Source organism: Hypanus sabinus, chromosome 9, assembly GCF_030144855.1.
Source record: "Hypanus sabinus isolate sHypSab1 chromosome 9, sHypSab1.hap1, whole genome shotgun sequence".
NCBI lineage: Eukaryota > Metazoa > Chordata > Chondrichthyes > Myliobatiformes > Dasyatidae > Hypanus > Hypanus sabinus.
Window position 1 is genome coordinate 128760851 of NC_082714.1, and position 17517 is coordinate 128778367.

Consider the following 17517-nt stretch of genomic DNA (forward strand, 5'->3'; position numbering starts at 1 on the left):
TGTGGAGGATCAGAGGGATCTTGGGGTCCATGGGACGTTCAAAGCAGCTGCACAGGTTGACTCTGTGGTTAAGAAGGTCTATGGTGTATTGGCCTTCATCAATCATGGAATTGAATTTAGGAGCCGAGAAGTAGTGTTGCAGCTATATAGGACCCTGGTCAGACCCCACTAGGAGTACTGTACTCAGTTCTGATCGCCTCACTATAAGAAGGATGTCGAAGCCATTGAAAGGGTGCAGAGGAGATTTACAAGGATGTTGTCTGGATTGGGGAGCATAACTTATGAGAATAGGATGAGTGAGCTTGGCCTTTTCTTCTTGGAGCGACAGAGGATGAGAGGTGACTTGATAGAGGTGTGCAGGATGATGAGAGGCATTGATCGTGTAGATAGTCAGAGGCTTTTTCCCATGGCTGAAATGGTTGCCACGAGAGGACACAGGTTTAAGGTGGTGGGCAGTAGGTACAGAGAAGATGTCAGGCGTAATTTTTTTACTCGAAGAATGATGAGTGCGTGGAATGGGCTGCCGGCAACGGTGGTGCACGCAGATACTACAGGGTCTATGAAGAGACTTTTAGATAGCTACATGGAGCTTAGTTAAATAGAGGGCTATAGGTAAGCCTAGTAATTTCTAAGGTAGGGACATATTCGACACAACTTTGTGGACTGAAGGGCCAGTATTGTGCCGTAGATTTTCTATGTTTTTCTAAGAGCATTCTGATGTATGTATCTTCGCTGCCCAAATGTTTTAGGGTTGAGTAACGAGCCAATAAAATGGCATCTATTGTTGACCTGTTGTGTTGGTAGGCAAACTGGGATGGATCCAAGTTGCTTCACAGGCAGGGTTTGATATGCTTGATCACAAACTTCTCAAAATACTTCATTTCAGTGGATGTAAGTGCTTTTGGACAATAATCATCGAGACAGGTTACTACATTCTTATTAGGCGCTGGTCTAATTGAAGCCTGCTTGAAGCAGCTGGGTACTCAGATTACCAATATGAGAGGTTGGATTTATCAGTGAACACTCTAGCAAGTTGATCAACACAACTCTTTAGCACTCCATGAGGAACCCTGTCTGGACCAAGTGCTCTCTGTGGGTTCTCAGCCCTGAAGGATGCTCTCACATCGGTCTCATGGACTGAAAGCTCTGGATCATCAGGGGCTGTGGGAGTTTGTGAAAGTGCCTCCACGTTTTGACAGTCAAAGTGAGTATAATAAGCCCTGAGCTCACCTGGGAGAAAAACTTTGTTGTCACCTATGTCACTTCTTTTCACGTTATAAGAGTTAAAAACATTCATACCCTGCCACAGCTGTGGAACATCCTTCAGTGATTCACATTTGATCCAGAATGACACTTTGCACTTGAAATGACTTTCTGGAGATCGTAGCTGGACCTCTTGCATTTTACTTGGCTGTCAAACCTGAATGCTATGATCTGGCCCTCAAGAGATTGCGAATCTCATGGTTCATCCAGGCCTTCTGCTTGGAAATACCCTGTATGATTTTGTGGGGACATACTTGTCTATGACTGTGGCAACAATGGTGTATTCATTCAGATCCTCAGCTGAGTCCTTGAACACAGCCCAGTCCACTGATTCAAAGGAATCCCGTAGCCGCTCCTCTGCCTCCCATAACCGCCCCTTTGTTGTTCTTATCTCTGGAGCCTTGCTCTTTAGCCTCTACCTGTATGCAGGTAGAAGAAGGACAGCCAAGTGATCCACTTTCCCAGAACAGTAGGGGTTCCTAATTGTAGTTCAGTATTGGTTGAGTGTGTTTGGACCCCTGGTACTGCAGGTTATATGATGATGATAATTGGGCAGAGATTTCTTCAAACAAGCCTGATTGAAGTCCCCTACAATGATGTGAAATGTGTTAGGGTAAGCTGTTTCTTGTTTGCTTATGGTTGTATAACAAGAAACAGTGCCTGCTTAATGTTGGCCTTTGGATCGAGGAGAGAACTCTCTTGGTAAGTTGAACTTAATCGTTCCAGGTCGGGGGAACAAGAGTAATTAATCTGCTGCATCCAAGCATCACAAACTGTTTACCGTGAAACACAGACCCTTTTGCTTTCTTCATATCTGCATTCTGGTCAATCCTGTGTAATATGAAGCCTCCAGGTCTTACCTATGTATCCAGAGTAAGCCATGTCACAATGAAACTGAGAACACAGTAAATCTCCATCTCTAGGATCAATCTTCTTTGAGTGATGATTAGAAGTGTGTAATATTTCCAGTTAGGGATACATAGTTTTCAGTCAGTTACAATGAAGAGTTAAGGATGTGGAGTACAAAGGCCATGTAAGCCAATGGCATTTTACAATATTTCATTTCAAATAACTTGTTGTAGGCTTTTATAATATTATTTGTTATGTAATATGACACATCACAGATTGTGCTTATTAAGTTTTAATAAACTAATAACATTCTAAATTGTGGTACTTGCTTGACAAGCTTTAATTATCTGACATGGGTTCAGATTAAACTTGAAGAATACGTGTGAAAGCCAGCAATGTACATATTAATTGCAACTGTACACAGTTCTTTCAAATCAGACGGAGGAATGGGATGAAGATCTACATTTACAGTGCCTATAAAAAGTATTCAACATCCCTTGGAGGTTTTCAAGTTTCATTATTTTACAACATTGAATCAGAGTGGATTTCATTTAATTATTCAACAGTTGTGGCTGCAGCAGAACTTATAAGGCATTCCTGAGCAGTGGGAGGGTTGGTGGATGGAGGGAATGATTTAGACATGGTAGGAAAGAATAGAAACTGAGAAAAGAGCAGGTCTGGCAGCTCAGTGTTCCAGGGAATAGATGTTTTCGGCATGGCATATGTGAAAATAGTGCAATTTTTTTACTGATTGGAGAGAATGTCATGGCTGCTCAGAGAGAGGGAGACACCTTGGAGGGATTATCCAGCAAGGCCATATTGGTACAAGTCAGGAATAAGGAAGATGCAATCATCATGATGGGCTTATGCTATTGGCCTCCTAATAACCAGTGGGAGCTAGAGGAACAGAATTGCAAGCAGATCATGGAAAGATGTAAAAATGACAAGAGTAGTTGTACTGAGTGTTTTTAACTTCCCCATGTCAACTCTCTTAGTGCCAAGGAATTAGATTAGACTTTGTTGGTGCATTCAGAAGGGTGTCCCAAAACAACATATGGATGATCAAACCAGAGATGGGGCTGTACTATTGAGGAATGATCATGGCCAGGTGAGTGAATTTTCAGTGGAGGGAGCATTTTAGGAATAGCAATCGTATTTAAGTTAGTTTTAAAATAGGTGTGGATCAGTATAAGGCTGGTCTTCAGGTGAAAGTACTAAATCAGAAGAAGGCTAATTAAAACAGTATTAAGTAGGAAGTGGAGAATTAGACTGGGGTGGCTGTTTGAGAGCAAATCCACATCTGACAAGTGGAAGTGTTTTAAAGACCAGTTGGTTAAGGTTCGGAACTAGCATATTTCTGTGAAGATCATGGATAAGGGTGGCAAGGTTCAAGAACCTCTGACGTCAAAAGATATCATAAGGTCATGCCATCAGGTTGGAGGTGGGATCTCCCAGGGCCACCACCCATTTTAATTCCACTTCCTATTCCCATTCTGATATGTTCATCCATGACCTCCTTGGCCATGATAAGGCCACACTCAATTGGAGGAATGACACCTTATATTTGGTTTGCATAGCCTCCAACCTGATGGCATGAACATCGATTTCTCAAACTTCCAGTAATGTCTGCCTTCACCATTTCCCAACCCCTTTTCCCTCGCTCAGAGCTCCTTGCCCACCCATCGCTTTCCTCTGGTGCCCTCCCCCTTTTCATTTTTCCATGGCTTTTTGTCCCTTTAACCAATCAACCGCTCAGCTCTTTACTTCATCCTTCCCCCTCCACCTATCACTTTGTGTTCCTCTCTTCCCCTCCCTCATCTTTTAAATCTCAGCATTTTTTCTCCAGTCTTGCTTAACGGTTTTGGCCTGAAACATTGACTATACACTTTTACTAGATGCTACCTGACCTGCTGAGTTCCTCCAGCATTTTGTGTGTGTTGCATGCACGTTTATACAGTGATTCAGAAAGTGTGTTGACCTTCGTTAGTTGGGGGATTATGTTCAATAGCTGCAATATAATGTTGCAGCTCTATAAAACTCTGGTTAGACCACGTGTGGAGTTTTGGTCACTGCATTATAAGAAGGAACTTAATTCCCTAAGCAGACTGTCCTCGCCATCTGACAGAATGCTTTATCACCACATCTAAACAAAAAGCACCAGGTCCTCACCAAGCTGGTGGTTCTGTCCCAGTCAGAATCATAACGAGAATCAGAATTATATTTATTTTCACTGACCTATTAGGTGAAGTTTGTTGTTTTACAACAGCAGTATGGTGCAAAAATATAAAAATCCATAAATTACAAAAATAAATAGGGTGACAAAAGGAATAATGTGGTAAAGGTCCATGTGTTCATTGACCATTCAGAAATCTGATGATGGAGGGGAAGAAATTGTTCTTGAATTGTTGAGTGTGGGTCTTCAGCTCCTGTACCTCCTGCCTGATGATAATAACAACCAGAAGGCATGTCCTAGATGGTAAAGTTGCTTAATGATGGATGTCATCTTCTTGTGACTGTGATGGAGCTGGCTGGGTCCAGGGCCTTCTGTAGTCTCTTGTGATCCTGTGCGTTGGAAGCTCCATACCACCACCATAACACTCTGTATTATAGACATTCATAAGAGCCTTTGGTGACAGACTCAATCTCCTCTAACTCCTTGGAATTTAAGTATGTGTGTACCAAAAATTGCAACTACTGTATTTCTTTTGTCTATTTTATTTTATGTATTTTCATACTGCGTACGTAACTAGTTGAGACACAAGTAAGTGGACCAAAATTAATCTGAGACTGTAAGGAACTGTGTTTATTCAAACTTTTTTTTAATTTTGACACCTTCTTTCTGCATTAAAACATTTAAAACAGATTTAGGAATTAAAGACCCAAAACAGTATTTGTTGTCCTGAGTGTGTATTTTTCCCAGGCTACACAAAGAAACACAACAGATTCAATGAAAGATTGCATATAACAAGATGGACAAACACCCAATGTGCAGAAGCCAGAAAACCATGCAAAATAAAAGAAAAATAAAATAATAATAATAATAATAATAAATAAAGATAATAAATATTGAGAACATGGAATAAAGAGTCCTTGAAAGTGAGTCTATAAACTGTGGGAACAGTACAGTGCTGGCGTGAATTTGAATAAAATTCAAAGGTTTCAAATGTACACTTAAAGTCAGGGAAATGTATATAATATACATCCTGAAATTCTTTTTCTTCACAAACATCCACGGAAACAGAGGAGTGCTCCAATAATGAATGACAGTTAAATGTTAGAACCCCAAAGCCCCCCCCCCAGCTAACCCCACTGATGCATAAGCAGCTGCAAAGCAACACCCTCCCCCACAAGCAAAAAAAAATCTGCACCCCCCCCCCCCCCCCCCCGCCACCAAGCACTGAAGCATACAGAAAAGCATCAATAAAGACACAGACTTTCAGTACCCCAAGTACCACTCGTTCACCTGGTAATTCTACATACCACAAGCTCTCTCTCTCCCTAATAAGGGAAACAGAGCGAGAGGGGAGACATAACAAACAACTCACTGATTTATGATGTTAAAAGTCCATTGCATCGCTTCTTCTGAGCGCTGAGCCCAATGAACTCGGGTCTCCGTGCACACAACCAGCACCCAGCTTGCTTTCGATCTTCCGTCTCCCATGACACACTGATTTCCTGCAGTGGTACCGTCCTTGAGTCCACCCACTTCCAGAGCCACGAAATCCCGGAACCCTGAAAGGTTCACAAACTTCTAAGAAAGTAGAGACGCTGCCCTGTTTTCTTTGTAATAGCATTTACATGCTGGACCCAGGACAAATCTGAAATGATAAAAACTAGGAATTTAAAGTTGCTGATCCTCTCCTCCTCTGATCCCCAATGACAACTCGCTCTAGAACCTCTGGTTTCCTCTTCCTGCGGGGCAATGATCAGTTAAATTCAGGACCTAGCACGTGCCATAAAACACACTTATGACACATGCCAGGTGTTGGACTTGACTAACAATTCTCGTTGTGCTCCTCAAACATGAGAAAATCTGCCAATGCTGGAAATCCAAGCAACCAAATCCAAGTCCTGATGAAAGGTCTCGTCCCATAGCTTTTACTCGTTTCCATAGCTGCTACCTGGTCGGCTGAGTTCCTCCAGCATTTTGTGTGCACCCCTTGTGCTCCTGCTCCTTCCAGTCACCCTGACAGAGCCGAAGACATGCTTTTGAATGCTTAACTACGATGAATACTGCCATCTGTCGGACGTCTGCATCAGTTGTTGATCACAAGGGAACAAAAACATTGCTGCAGTCCCGTGATCTTATGGCAGTATGTGCAATTCATTGGAAAGTGAGCTTGAAGCCTAAACTAAGCAATGTGACTGAGAAGGGGAGGGTTAGTGAACACTTCTGTTTGACAAAGTTCCACAAGCATTTGCATGGCCAGAATCTTTTAATGTTTACTGAGCACAAGTCTTTGCACGAGATTTTCAATGAAGCTAATGCAAACCTCCTTAGATGGCTTCAGTGTTAGTCCAAAGATTTTTTTCTGATCTGATTCCTATTCAGATTCAAATTTATTGATCACATGTACATATAAACATACAGTGAAACGTGTCATTTGTGTTTGCAGCCAATATGCCCAAGGATGTGATACGGGATTAGCATAGATATTGTTAAGCAGTAGTTCTGCAGTATATCAGTGTTTGTTGGTGGGGTGGGGGTAGTTGTGGGTATTAATGTTTCTGTGAAAGAGACCAGGTTACAGGGAAGTAAGTGGGAAGATGATACTGAGATGGGTTTGGTCTGAGGGCCAACAAAGACCTGGTTTCCTTCTACCTTGTAAATAAAAATATGAGAGGTGTAAAGAAAGCAGGATCTCCCAGTGGCCACACATTTTAATTCCACGTCCCATTCCCATTCTGATATGTCTGTCCATGGCCTCCTCTACTGTCAAGATGAAGCCACACTCAGGTTGGAGGAACAACATCTCATATTCCATCTGGGTAGCCTCCAACCTGATGGCATGAACATTGACTTCTCTAACTTCCGTTAATACCCCTCCTCCCCTTTCTAGCCCATCCCTGATTTGTTTATTTTTCCTCTCCCCTTTTTGTTCTTTCTCTGCCCATCACTCTGCCTGTTCTCCATCTCCCTCTGGAGCTCCCACCCCCTCCTTTCTTTCTCCCGAGGTCTCCCTTCCCATGATCTTTTCCCTTCTCCAGCTCTGTATCACTTTCGCCAATCACCTTTCCAACTCTTCCAATTCATCCCACCCCCTCCGGTCTTCTCCTATCTTTTCGCATTTCCCCCTCCTCCTCCTACTTGAAAATCTCTTACTATCTCTTCTTTCAGTTAGTCCTGGCGCAGGGTCTCGGCCTGAAACGTCGCCAACGCTTCTCACTATAGATGCTGCATGGCCTGCTGTGTTCCACCAGCATTTTGTGTGTGTTGTGAGAGGTGAAAAGAGCTGTAATAAACTTTCGGCCCCATGTTGTTCCTATACAATTATTGGTAGCCTTTTACAGAGACTGCACATGCTGAATCTTTTAATGCAATTTTTGATTTCTTTATTGAAAATCATATAAACCCTGCTCTTTATAACTTAGAAATCACGTTATTTGCAATTGCCGCACACAAGAACAGTGTATATTGCATTAACGACAAGCAGCCGTTCTAGTCGCTTAGCGTAATATCGACGAGCATTTGTTTTAGACCCACCAGTCATATTCCAGGAATTATAATTGCGCGGTCACTCTTGTAATAAATAGCTTGTAATACCGATGAAGTCTTTGGGATCATTTCCCCAAAGGTGATGTTTTTAAAGTAATCCAGAGGAACACTGGGAAATCCCTCCAATCATTTCCTTCTTCCTGAGTCATTTTGCAATGATTCATCCCTTACGTAATTGCAGCACTATAAATGATGCGATTATCAGGTTCTTCAATAGTTGAGCTAATCCCAAGCAAACATGATGTTCAAGGTAAGCGGATGAACAGTTGTGAAAGGTTTCGCTGCTATTGACTCTGCATTGACAATGTTTAAACTGTGGTTCGAAAGCGTTTAAAGTGTCACGCTGTTCCTATTTTTAGAAACTTTACCCACATTTAATAATTGAAAGTCTTTTATATATAAACATTTTTCATATATTGTCTTCAATGTAATAATTATGTGTCGAACTATAAATATACATATTTTACATAGCAGCACAATTGACTAAGCATTTTACTCGTAGGAGAATCAGTAGATTATTTAAATTGCGCTTCAAAGATCCTGGTAGTTATCTGTGTACCACTTTCCATTCGTGAAGCAGAGTGAGTTTACAGCTCGATCAAAGTCTGAAGGCAGAGTTGTCATCCCTTGAGCTCCCGCTAGCCAAACTCTTTTGGTTTATAGTGCAGATTTTGTGCTTATGGTGTGGAAATGTTTGGAGTTTTCGGGATCTTAAGTCGGAAACCCCAATACTGAAGTATTAATAACTTTAATAACTTACAGATCTGAGTTTTAAATTGTACTTCATTGAACCAGGCTGCCATTCGGCTTATCGTGCCTGCGTGTTTATTGAAGAATGAAACGGCTGATTGCTTTTGGTACATTTTAAAGTGCTATTAATTTCTAAAAACAGGCAAACAAAAGGAGTATTTGTCCAAAATTATTTCGAATGTATTGGCAAAGATAGATAGATTGAATAATTCCTTTATTATAATTTCCTCTACAGTACATCATCTCTATTGCACTCGGAGGAATTATTTCAAGAGCAGATGCTGTTCTGTTAGAAGCCAAACCTACTTACCAAATAAGAAATGGTGATGGTCAGGTGACATGTGAGAAGTGCCCACCGGGGACGTTTGTAGAAAAGCACTGTAACAGTTCACATCCAACAATATGTGGGTCCTGCCCAGAGTTGCATTATACTCAGTACTGGAATTATCTTCGGAAATGTCGTTACTGTAATGTTTTCTGTGTGGAGCATCAGTACGAAAAGCAGCAATGTAACTCCACACATAACAGAGTGTGCGAATGCAAACCTGGTTATTACTTAGAGTTTGAATTCTGCCTGGAACACAAAGAGTGCCCCGCTGGTTCTGGTGTGACTAAAGCAGGTAAATTTAATACCTCTCTTAATGGATCCTTATCGACACCTGTTGTATTGATACCCGTGGATTTTATCGGGAAATATAATACATTTATTTTTCTGCAAATCATGATGTGTATAACTTGCTATATAAGGATGTGTGGGAAACTGTAAGGATATGTACAGATGGTGGGCTTATTCTGAAAGACAGAATTCTATTGCTAAATCAGTTGAAAGTAAGTGTTCAGAATTAAAGCTGAATTTGGCTGTCATTTTAACCTACAGCACATAGGTTTTTTTGTAAACGTGAACTGTAATAGGTTGATGTATAAGAGATTATATTCAAACAGATGAATAATTTTCTTTTTGATTCTACTTTATGTGTCAAATAATGGGGTTCCTAAATTCATTATAGACCACAAATATGTTAGTCTGAGATTGAAATACAAAGTATTCAATAATATTATGTATTTCTGAAAGGAATTTCCTTTCTCCTGAATTTTAACTGGACCCATGTGTTTTGTGTTTCCTAGGAACGGCTTTCCAAGACACAATCTGTGAACAATGTTCTGATGGCTTTTTCTCTTCAACACCCTCTAGTTCAGAACCTTGTAAAGCTCACACAAATTGTGATGAAGGTTTAGTGGTTAATGTCCCAGGTAACCGATATCACAACACTTTGTGTACTCCCTGCAAGAAATATATTGGATCTTCTATCAATAAAACAGGTATGTGTTTCTCACTTTCATTGTAATGCTTAGATTCTCTTAAATATCCAATATGCAATCAAATATTTTCTCTATAATCAGAATTTATCATTGTGAGGTCGGTAGAATCAAAATATTAATCTCACTGGATGTTCTGTGCACCTTCCACAAACTTATAAGATTAAAAAAAGTCATGAATAGGACCTTACATTTCTCTTGCTCATCACATAAAGCAGTTACTGGCATGAACAGTTTAGCCATCCAGTAACAAACTTCTTCTAATCAAAATTATCTTAAGACCCTAAAATATAGGAGCAGAATTAGGCCATTTGGCCCAACAAGTCTGCTCTGCCATTTCATCATGGCTGATCCATTTCTCCCTTAGCCCCAATCTCCTGCCTTCTCCCTGCATTCTATCGTGCCTTGAATAATCACCTCTGCCTTAAATATACCCACGACTTGTCACCCACAGTTACTTGTGGCAATAAATTACACAGATTTATCACTCTCTGGCTAAAGAAATTCTTCCTCATCTCAGTTCCAAATGGACATCCCTCTATTCTGAGGTTGTGTCCTCTGGTCATAGATACCCCCACCATAGGAATCATCATCTCCACATCCACGCTATCTAGACCCTTCAATATTTGTTAGGTTTCAGTGAGATCTTCCCCCTTATTCTTCTGAATTCCAGTGAGTACAGGCCCAGAGCCATCAAACACTCCCCATATGATAAGCAGTTCAATCTCGGAATCATTATTCTGAACCTCCTTTGAACTCTCTACAATGTTAGTTTATCCATCTTTAGATAAGGGGCCCAAAACTGCTCACAACACTCCCAGTGAGGCCTCACCTGTGCCTTATAAAGGCTCAACATTACATCCTTGGTTTTATATTCTAGTCCTCTCGAAGTGAATGCCAACATTGCCAACATTCCACACCACAGATTCAACCTGTGAATTAACCATTGGGGAACCCTACACAAAGACCCCCAAGTCCCTATGCATCTCACATTTTGGAATTTTCTCTTCAGTGTCGGTAAATGATAAAGTGCAAGATCATAATGAGGTAGATGTTGAGGTCAAGAATTAACCTTAACATTCCAGAGAGCCATTCAACAGTCTTATAACAGCAGGTAGAAGCTGTCCTTAAGCTTAGTGTTACATGCTTTTGTATCTTCTGCACAGTGGAAGAAGGGATACAATTGAAGAAAGAAGGTACAGAATTGGTAGGGTCTATGATTATGTTGGCTGCTTTATTGAAGCAGTGAGAAGTGTAGACAAAATCCATCGACCTGAATTCTGAGTAATTCCTTATCTCTCCTTCAAGGCATTTCTTGCAGTGCACTCCTTCTTTACTATTGCAGCATGTATGAGTTTTTCTGGAATAGGACCTGAACCCCAGCCTTCCAACACAAAGGCACACATATAACAACCACAGCTTTAGAATCATTCAGATCATAAAGCACAGGTTAACAAATATCTGAGCTCAGGAGAACCATCAGAAGAAACAAAGGAGAGAAATATACTTTCACTCTTCGTTCATCCTCACCATCAACTCCATTCAATAAGTAGAACTACAATGAAATACATGAATATAGCTGAATTGCTGAAATTATTTATTTTGCTTGACATGAGAATTGTTTTAATAGTTCTGCATTGTACATTCCTGCATAATATTAGCTCCACTCAAGTCTTCAGTTTAAAAAGAAATTCAATTAGAACTTCTATTGGCACTTTCTATTGTGACATTCTCGAGAAAGGAAAAGACAAAGGTTTATTATGGCTGGAAATATCAATAGTTTAATACCAATATAGATTGTTGAATAAATTGTTCAACCTTGGTTTTTCTTTTTTCAACAGAGTGCAATGAAGCACTTATTCAGTTTGTGGCCTATCAGAGGATCCCAGTAAAGAGGCTTGCTAGATTTCTTAATTTACTTCAGATTCAAAATGCTCGGAAAATACGTAAGCAAGAAAAACTGGAGGACAAGAACATGATGTTTGTAACATTACACCCCCTGTTAATGAAATGGAAAGAAGATGTCAATGAAGAGCGTGTATTTGAAAAAATGGTCTCAGTACTTGAAAAGGCAAAGATGAAAAATATTTCAAAAAATGTGAAGGAACGTTTCAGGTGCAAAATCATTTAAGTTCAGAATTACTCAATCCCCTTGGTCTAAAGGCCAAGGGTTTAAAACAAAAGTATTAGTAAATTATACGCAAATGGAGGATCTGGACCTTATTCCAGTTTTTAATAAACTAATTCAGCAGCTGTTGAATGCAACTTTGCAAATGGAGGAAGAAAGCTAGCTGAGCTTTCCACTCTTGCTGGGTATCCTGTGACATGTGTGTGCTGAAGTTTGGCTCATCTATCATGTTTTGCATTGTCTGGAGTTACACATGGAAAACTGTTACTTGGATATTACTGATATCTGGGCAATTTTACTTCAGCAAATATCAATGTCGTAAAAGGGGAGAAATTCGACAGGAGGAGAATATGGAGACTACCCAAATGTCATTTTGACCTTGGGAAGGCCTTCTAATTCCACCATGTCTCTATCGGAATTAGAAAAGCAGTGCACCTAAACTTCTCTAATACTGCCCATTTCTTCCTACCTCGCCCACTTGCTACTGAAGCCCTGATCCAACCTATCTGTTACAGTGCTTCACCAGTCAGGCTTCTATTTTCTCTCGTCTGTAATCTTGATCCAAAAACTCTATCGCCTGTATCTTAACTAGCAGCAAATGCTCTATGGTATTGGGCACTAAAGAAAGCCCAATTTTAATCCTGATTTCATTCTTTCCCCCATTGTTCTGTGACCTTACTCCTCCTTATGCATGCTGCAAGCTTCCAAGTATTCTACATTCCTGTAAGTCTAGCCTTGTAAGCATATGCAGCTCCCTTTATCCAACAGTCAATCGCTGTATATCTCACTGATTAGATGATCTGCTTCTTTGCTCTGGAGTCAATTTTTGGCTCGTGTTCTTGTAAATAACAAGATATTTTACCGTTAAATAAGAATTTGTCAATGGTAATTGTTCAACAATCATTGAATTTAACAAAGGTGTGAGAGAACGCCACGCAGCTAGAAATATGTCTTATTAATTTTCTAAAGCTATTTGTTGAATTTCCACATCATAATATACTAAATATCAAAAGAAGTTACTCATAAGGTCTAACATTTCACTTAGCATGTACTCTACCACCCCTATGTTAATTTTATTCAGCCTTCAATTTCTGAAAATCCAAAAACAGTTCTGATCTTACCCAGGCTGATAAATTGCATGGAAGAATTCCAGGTAACAGCAAAAAGCAACTAACCAGTAGCTTTTATCATACTTAATTTGACAGAAAGTAAAATAAAATTAACACCAAAAATGAAGGAGAAAGGTGTAAAATCATTTTAAAAAGATTAAGTGCATGAAAATATTGATGTGGATGAAGAAAAAATATTGCACAGGAATAAAATCTGAGGTCATTCCGGAATTATGTTTGTATACCATTAGAACATTCAACAAGATTGCAGCCAATGAATTTTACAGGGCAACAGTAAGTCATTGGAAATCTGTTCAAACACTTGATCCTGAAAAGTATTTGTCTGTTCTATATTATTTTAGGATACCTTGACATTGAAATTTAATTTATATTAGTTGAATTAAAGACAACATGTGAATAACTTGTGACTGAATATTGAAACAATACAAAGCTGTGAAGCTGCCACTAAGTTATCGACATTTATATTTAGAGATATGCTATAATAGACGGTGTACTTGAAGAATTTCTAAATAAAAATCAAGTATTTTTTTATCCATTGCTTTTTCCAATGTTTTGCATTGTCAGTTTGAAAGATGCTTGATAAAGGTGCAGTCAGTTACTACATTGACTAAAACTAGATGCTTGAAGAATCAGAGCTTTCTAAAGAGACTGGATATGAATCTCTGACGGGAATTGTTCAAGGAGATCTAAGACTGCGATTTATTTGCCTGCTGCATGGATCCTTTGTAATATGACTGTCAGCAGAATTTTGAAGTCAATTTACAAGTGACGGAATGAGTAAGATCTTTTCAAGGTGCTGATGGGCTCAGAGATCTTCCTCTGTGACAATTAATGTCATAGATTAATGAAATCCATCAATTCATTAAATTATATGATCTTGAACATAAATTATACCAGGCAGAGATGTCTATTGTAGTGAGCATGACCTTTTATGTTCTAATAAAGATGTTGGAGAATGTAGTTACACCAATCTGTAAGAAATTGAGCGCACGACTGATCACCTATTTGTCAAAGTTCAAAGTACATATATGTCACCATATGCAGTCCTGAGATTCAGCTTCTTGCAGGCATCCACAGTGAACTTCAGAAACACAATAGAATCAACAGGACTCTATTCTATTGGCCCACACCCAACAGGAAGGACAAACAAACAATGTGCAAAAGACAAAAATGATGCAAAAATGGAGAAAAAATAATAGTAATAATAAATATAATAGCAATAAATATCAAAAACATGAGATGAGGAGTTGCTGCATGAGTCTATCGATGAGACAACAGGTCAGTGATGGAGCATGTGAGATTGAGTGAAGTTATGCCCTCTAGTTCTGGAGCCTGATGGTTGAGGGGTAATAACTGTTACTTTCCCTGGTGGTGTGAGTCCTGAGGCTCCTGTACCCTCTTCCTGATTGTAGCAGCAAGAAGAGAGCATGGCCTGGATGGTGAAGGTCCTTGATGATGGATTCTGCTTTCCTGTGACTGCTCTTGTAGCTGTGCTCAGTGTAGGGGAGTGCTTTACCTGTGTTGAATTGGATTGTATCCACTACATTTACAGGATTCTCCATTCAACAATATAGGTGTTTTCATACCAGGCTGTGATACAAGCAGTCAATATACTCTCCACCATATTTCTATTTCTATAGAAGTTTGACAAAGTTTTAGATGACACACAGAATCTTTGTAAACATCTAAAAAACAGAGGCTCTGCCATGCTTTTTTTGTAACTGCAATCACATGCTGGGTCTAGGACAGGTCCTCCAAAATAATAACATCTATGAATTTAAAGTTGTTTCCCTCTCCATCTTTGATGTGGTCTGGCTCATGGACTTCTGGTTTGCTGCTCCTGAAGTCTCTAATCAGTTCCTTGGTCTTGCTGACATTCAGTAAAAGGTTGAGTTATGACATTATTCAGCCAGAATTTCAATCTCAGTCCTCCATGGTGAATTATCACCACCTTTGATTCAGCCAATGACAATGATGTTGTCTGCAAATTTAAATATGGCATTGGAACCAGGCGTAGTCACACACTCACAAAGCAAGTAGAGCAGGAGGCTAAGCACACAGCCTTGTGGTGCACCTATGCTGATGGAGATCATAGAGGAGAAGTCGTTGCCAATCTGAACCGACTGGGGTCTGCAAATGAGGAAATCGAGGATCTGGCTGCACAAGGGGTATTGAGGCCAAGGTCTTGAAGCTTATTGATTAGTTTTTTGGAGGTGATAAAATTGAACGCTGAGCTGTAGACAATGAAGAGTGAAGTCAATGAAGTCAATTTGCTTCGGAACAAGAAGGCTGCAAGTGAACAGCTGAATTTTCGGAGCGAAGGGAGTTTTTAACTACTCGGGTAAAAGAAAGGCAAGACTGCACAGGCGCGTGACGTCAGCCAGTAGCACACGAAAGGTTTAAAAAGAAAACTGCCATATGCAGCAGGCAGCGGCGGAGCGGGCAGCAGAGTGACAGGGCTTTGGCTCAACAGCCTTAGGCGGTAACTACGAGGCAGGGTAGGTTTAACTGTGTTAATTGCAGAAAGGAGGTAGTATGTGTGTGAGGCCAGTTTTCTGTGCTCGGTGTCAGATGTGGGGGGTCCTGGAGTCTCCCAGCCTCCCGGACGGCCATATCTGCACCAGGTGTGTTGAGCTGCAGCTCCTGAGGGACCGAGTTAGGGAACTGGAGATGCAGCTCAATGACCTTCACCTGGTCAGGGAAAGTGAAGAGGTGATAGAAAGGAGTTCTAGGCAGGTGGTCACAGCAGAAGCATGGGAGACAGACAAGTGGGTCCCAGTCAGGAGGGGGAAGGGGAAGAGTCAGGTACCAGACAGTACCCCCGTTGCTGTACCCCTTGACAATAAGTACTCCTGTTTGAGTACTGTTGGGGGTGGGGTGACAACCTACCTGGGGGATGTGGTAGTGGTCGTGCCTTTGACACAGAATCTGACCCTGCAGCTCAAAAGGGTAGGGAAGGGAAGAGGAAGGCAGTAGTGATAGGGGACTCTATAGTTAGGGGGTCAGACAGGCAATTCTGTGGATGCAGGAAAGAAACTCAGATGTTTGCCTCTCAGGTGCGCCAGGGTCCGGGGATGTTTCAGATCACGTCCAAAATATCCTGCGGTGGAGGAAGAACAGCCTGAGGTTGTGGTACATATTGGTACCAATGACATAGGAAGGAAAAGGGAAGAGGTCCTGAAAAAAAGACTATAGGTAGTTAGGAAGGAAGTTGAGAAGCAGGACCACAAAGGTAGTAATCTCAGGATTACTGCCTGTGCCATGTGACAGTGAGAATAGGAATAGGATGAGGTGGAGGATAACTGAGTGGCTGAGGGATTGGAGCAGGGGGCAGGGATTCAGATTTCTGGATCATTGGGACCTCTTCTGGGGCAGGTGTGGCCTGTACAAAAAGGACGGGTTGCACTTGAATCCCAGGAGGACCAATATCCTGGCAGGGAGGTTTGCTAAAGCTACTGGGGAGAATTTAAACTAGAATTCTTGGGGGTTGGGAACCGAACTGAAGAGACTGGGGTAAAGGAGGTTGGCTCACAAATAGAGAAATTTTGTTGACAGTGCGAGAGGGATGATAGGCAGGTGATAGAGAAGGGACATGCTCAGACCAAAGGTTTGAGATATGTCTATTTCTACGCAAGGATTGTTGTGAACAAGATGGATGAACAGAGTGTGGATCAGTACTTGGAAATATGATGTGGTAGCCATTACGGAGACTTGGATGGCTCAGGGACAGGAATGGTTACTTCAAGTGTTGGGTTTTAGATGTTTCAGAAAGGACAGGGAGGGAGGCAAAAGAGATGGGGGCGTGGCACTGTTGAACAGAGATAGTGTCACAGCTGCAGAAAAGGAGGAAGTCATGGAGAGATTGTCTTCTGAATCTCTGTGGGTGGAAGTTACGAGCAGGAAGGGGTCATTAACTCTACTGGGTGTTTTTTTAAAGACCACCCAAGAGTAACAGGGATACCAAGAAGCAGATAGGGAAGCAGACCCTGGAAAGATGTAATAGTAACAGCATTGTCATGATGGAAGATTTTAATTTCCAAAATATCGATTGGCATCTCCCTAGAGTGAGGAGTTTAGATGAGGTGGAGTTTGTTAGGTGTGTTCAGGAAGGTTTCTTGATACCGTATGTAGATAAGCCTACAAGAGGAGAGACTGTACTTGATTTGGTATTGGGAAACGAACCTGGTCAGGTGTCAGATCTCTCAGTGTGAGAGCACTTTGGAGATAGTGATCATAATTCTGCGTCCTTTGCAATAGCATTGGAGAGAGGTAGGAACAAGCAAGTTAGTGAAGCATTTAATTGGAGGAATTATGAGACTATCAGGCAGGAAATTGGAGGCTTAAACTGGAAACCGATATTCTCA

At 40.9% G+C, this 17517-nt stretch overlaps 1 protein-coding gene across 5 annotated transcripts in view; it reads left to right on the forward strand.

Annotated features, from left to right (window-relative positions):
• LOC132399793 (tumor necrosis factor receptor superfamily member 6B-like) overlaps window positions 1-17517 on the forward strand; it is a 35429-nt gene that overhangs the window by 2021 nt on the left and 15891 nt on the right. For 3 of the 5 annotated variants that reach the window (XM_059980548.1, XM_059980550.1, XM_059980546.1), the window contains exons 2-4: window positions 8814-9198; window positions 9704-9898; window positions 11737-12010. In XM_059980548.1, the coding sequence (XP_059836531.1) occupies window positions 8814-9198; window positions 9704-9898; window positions 11737-12010 (854 nt within the window). Of the gene's footprint in view, window positions 1-6871; window positions 8079-8813; window positions 9199-9703; window positions 9899-11736; window positions 12011-13717; window positions 14116-17517 lie in introns of those variants that run through there. The other 2 variants (XM_059980549.1, XM_059980551.1) reach the window with 2 other exon arrangements.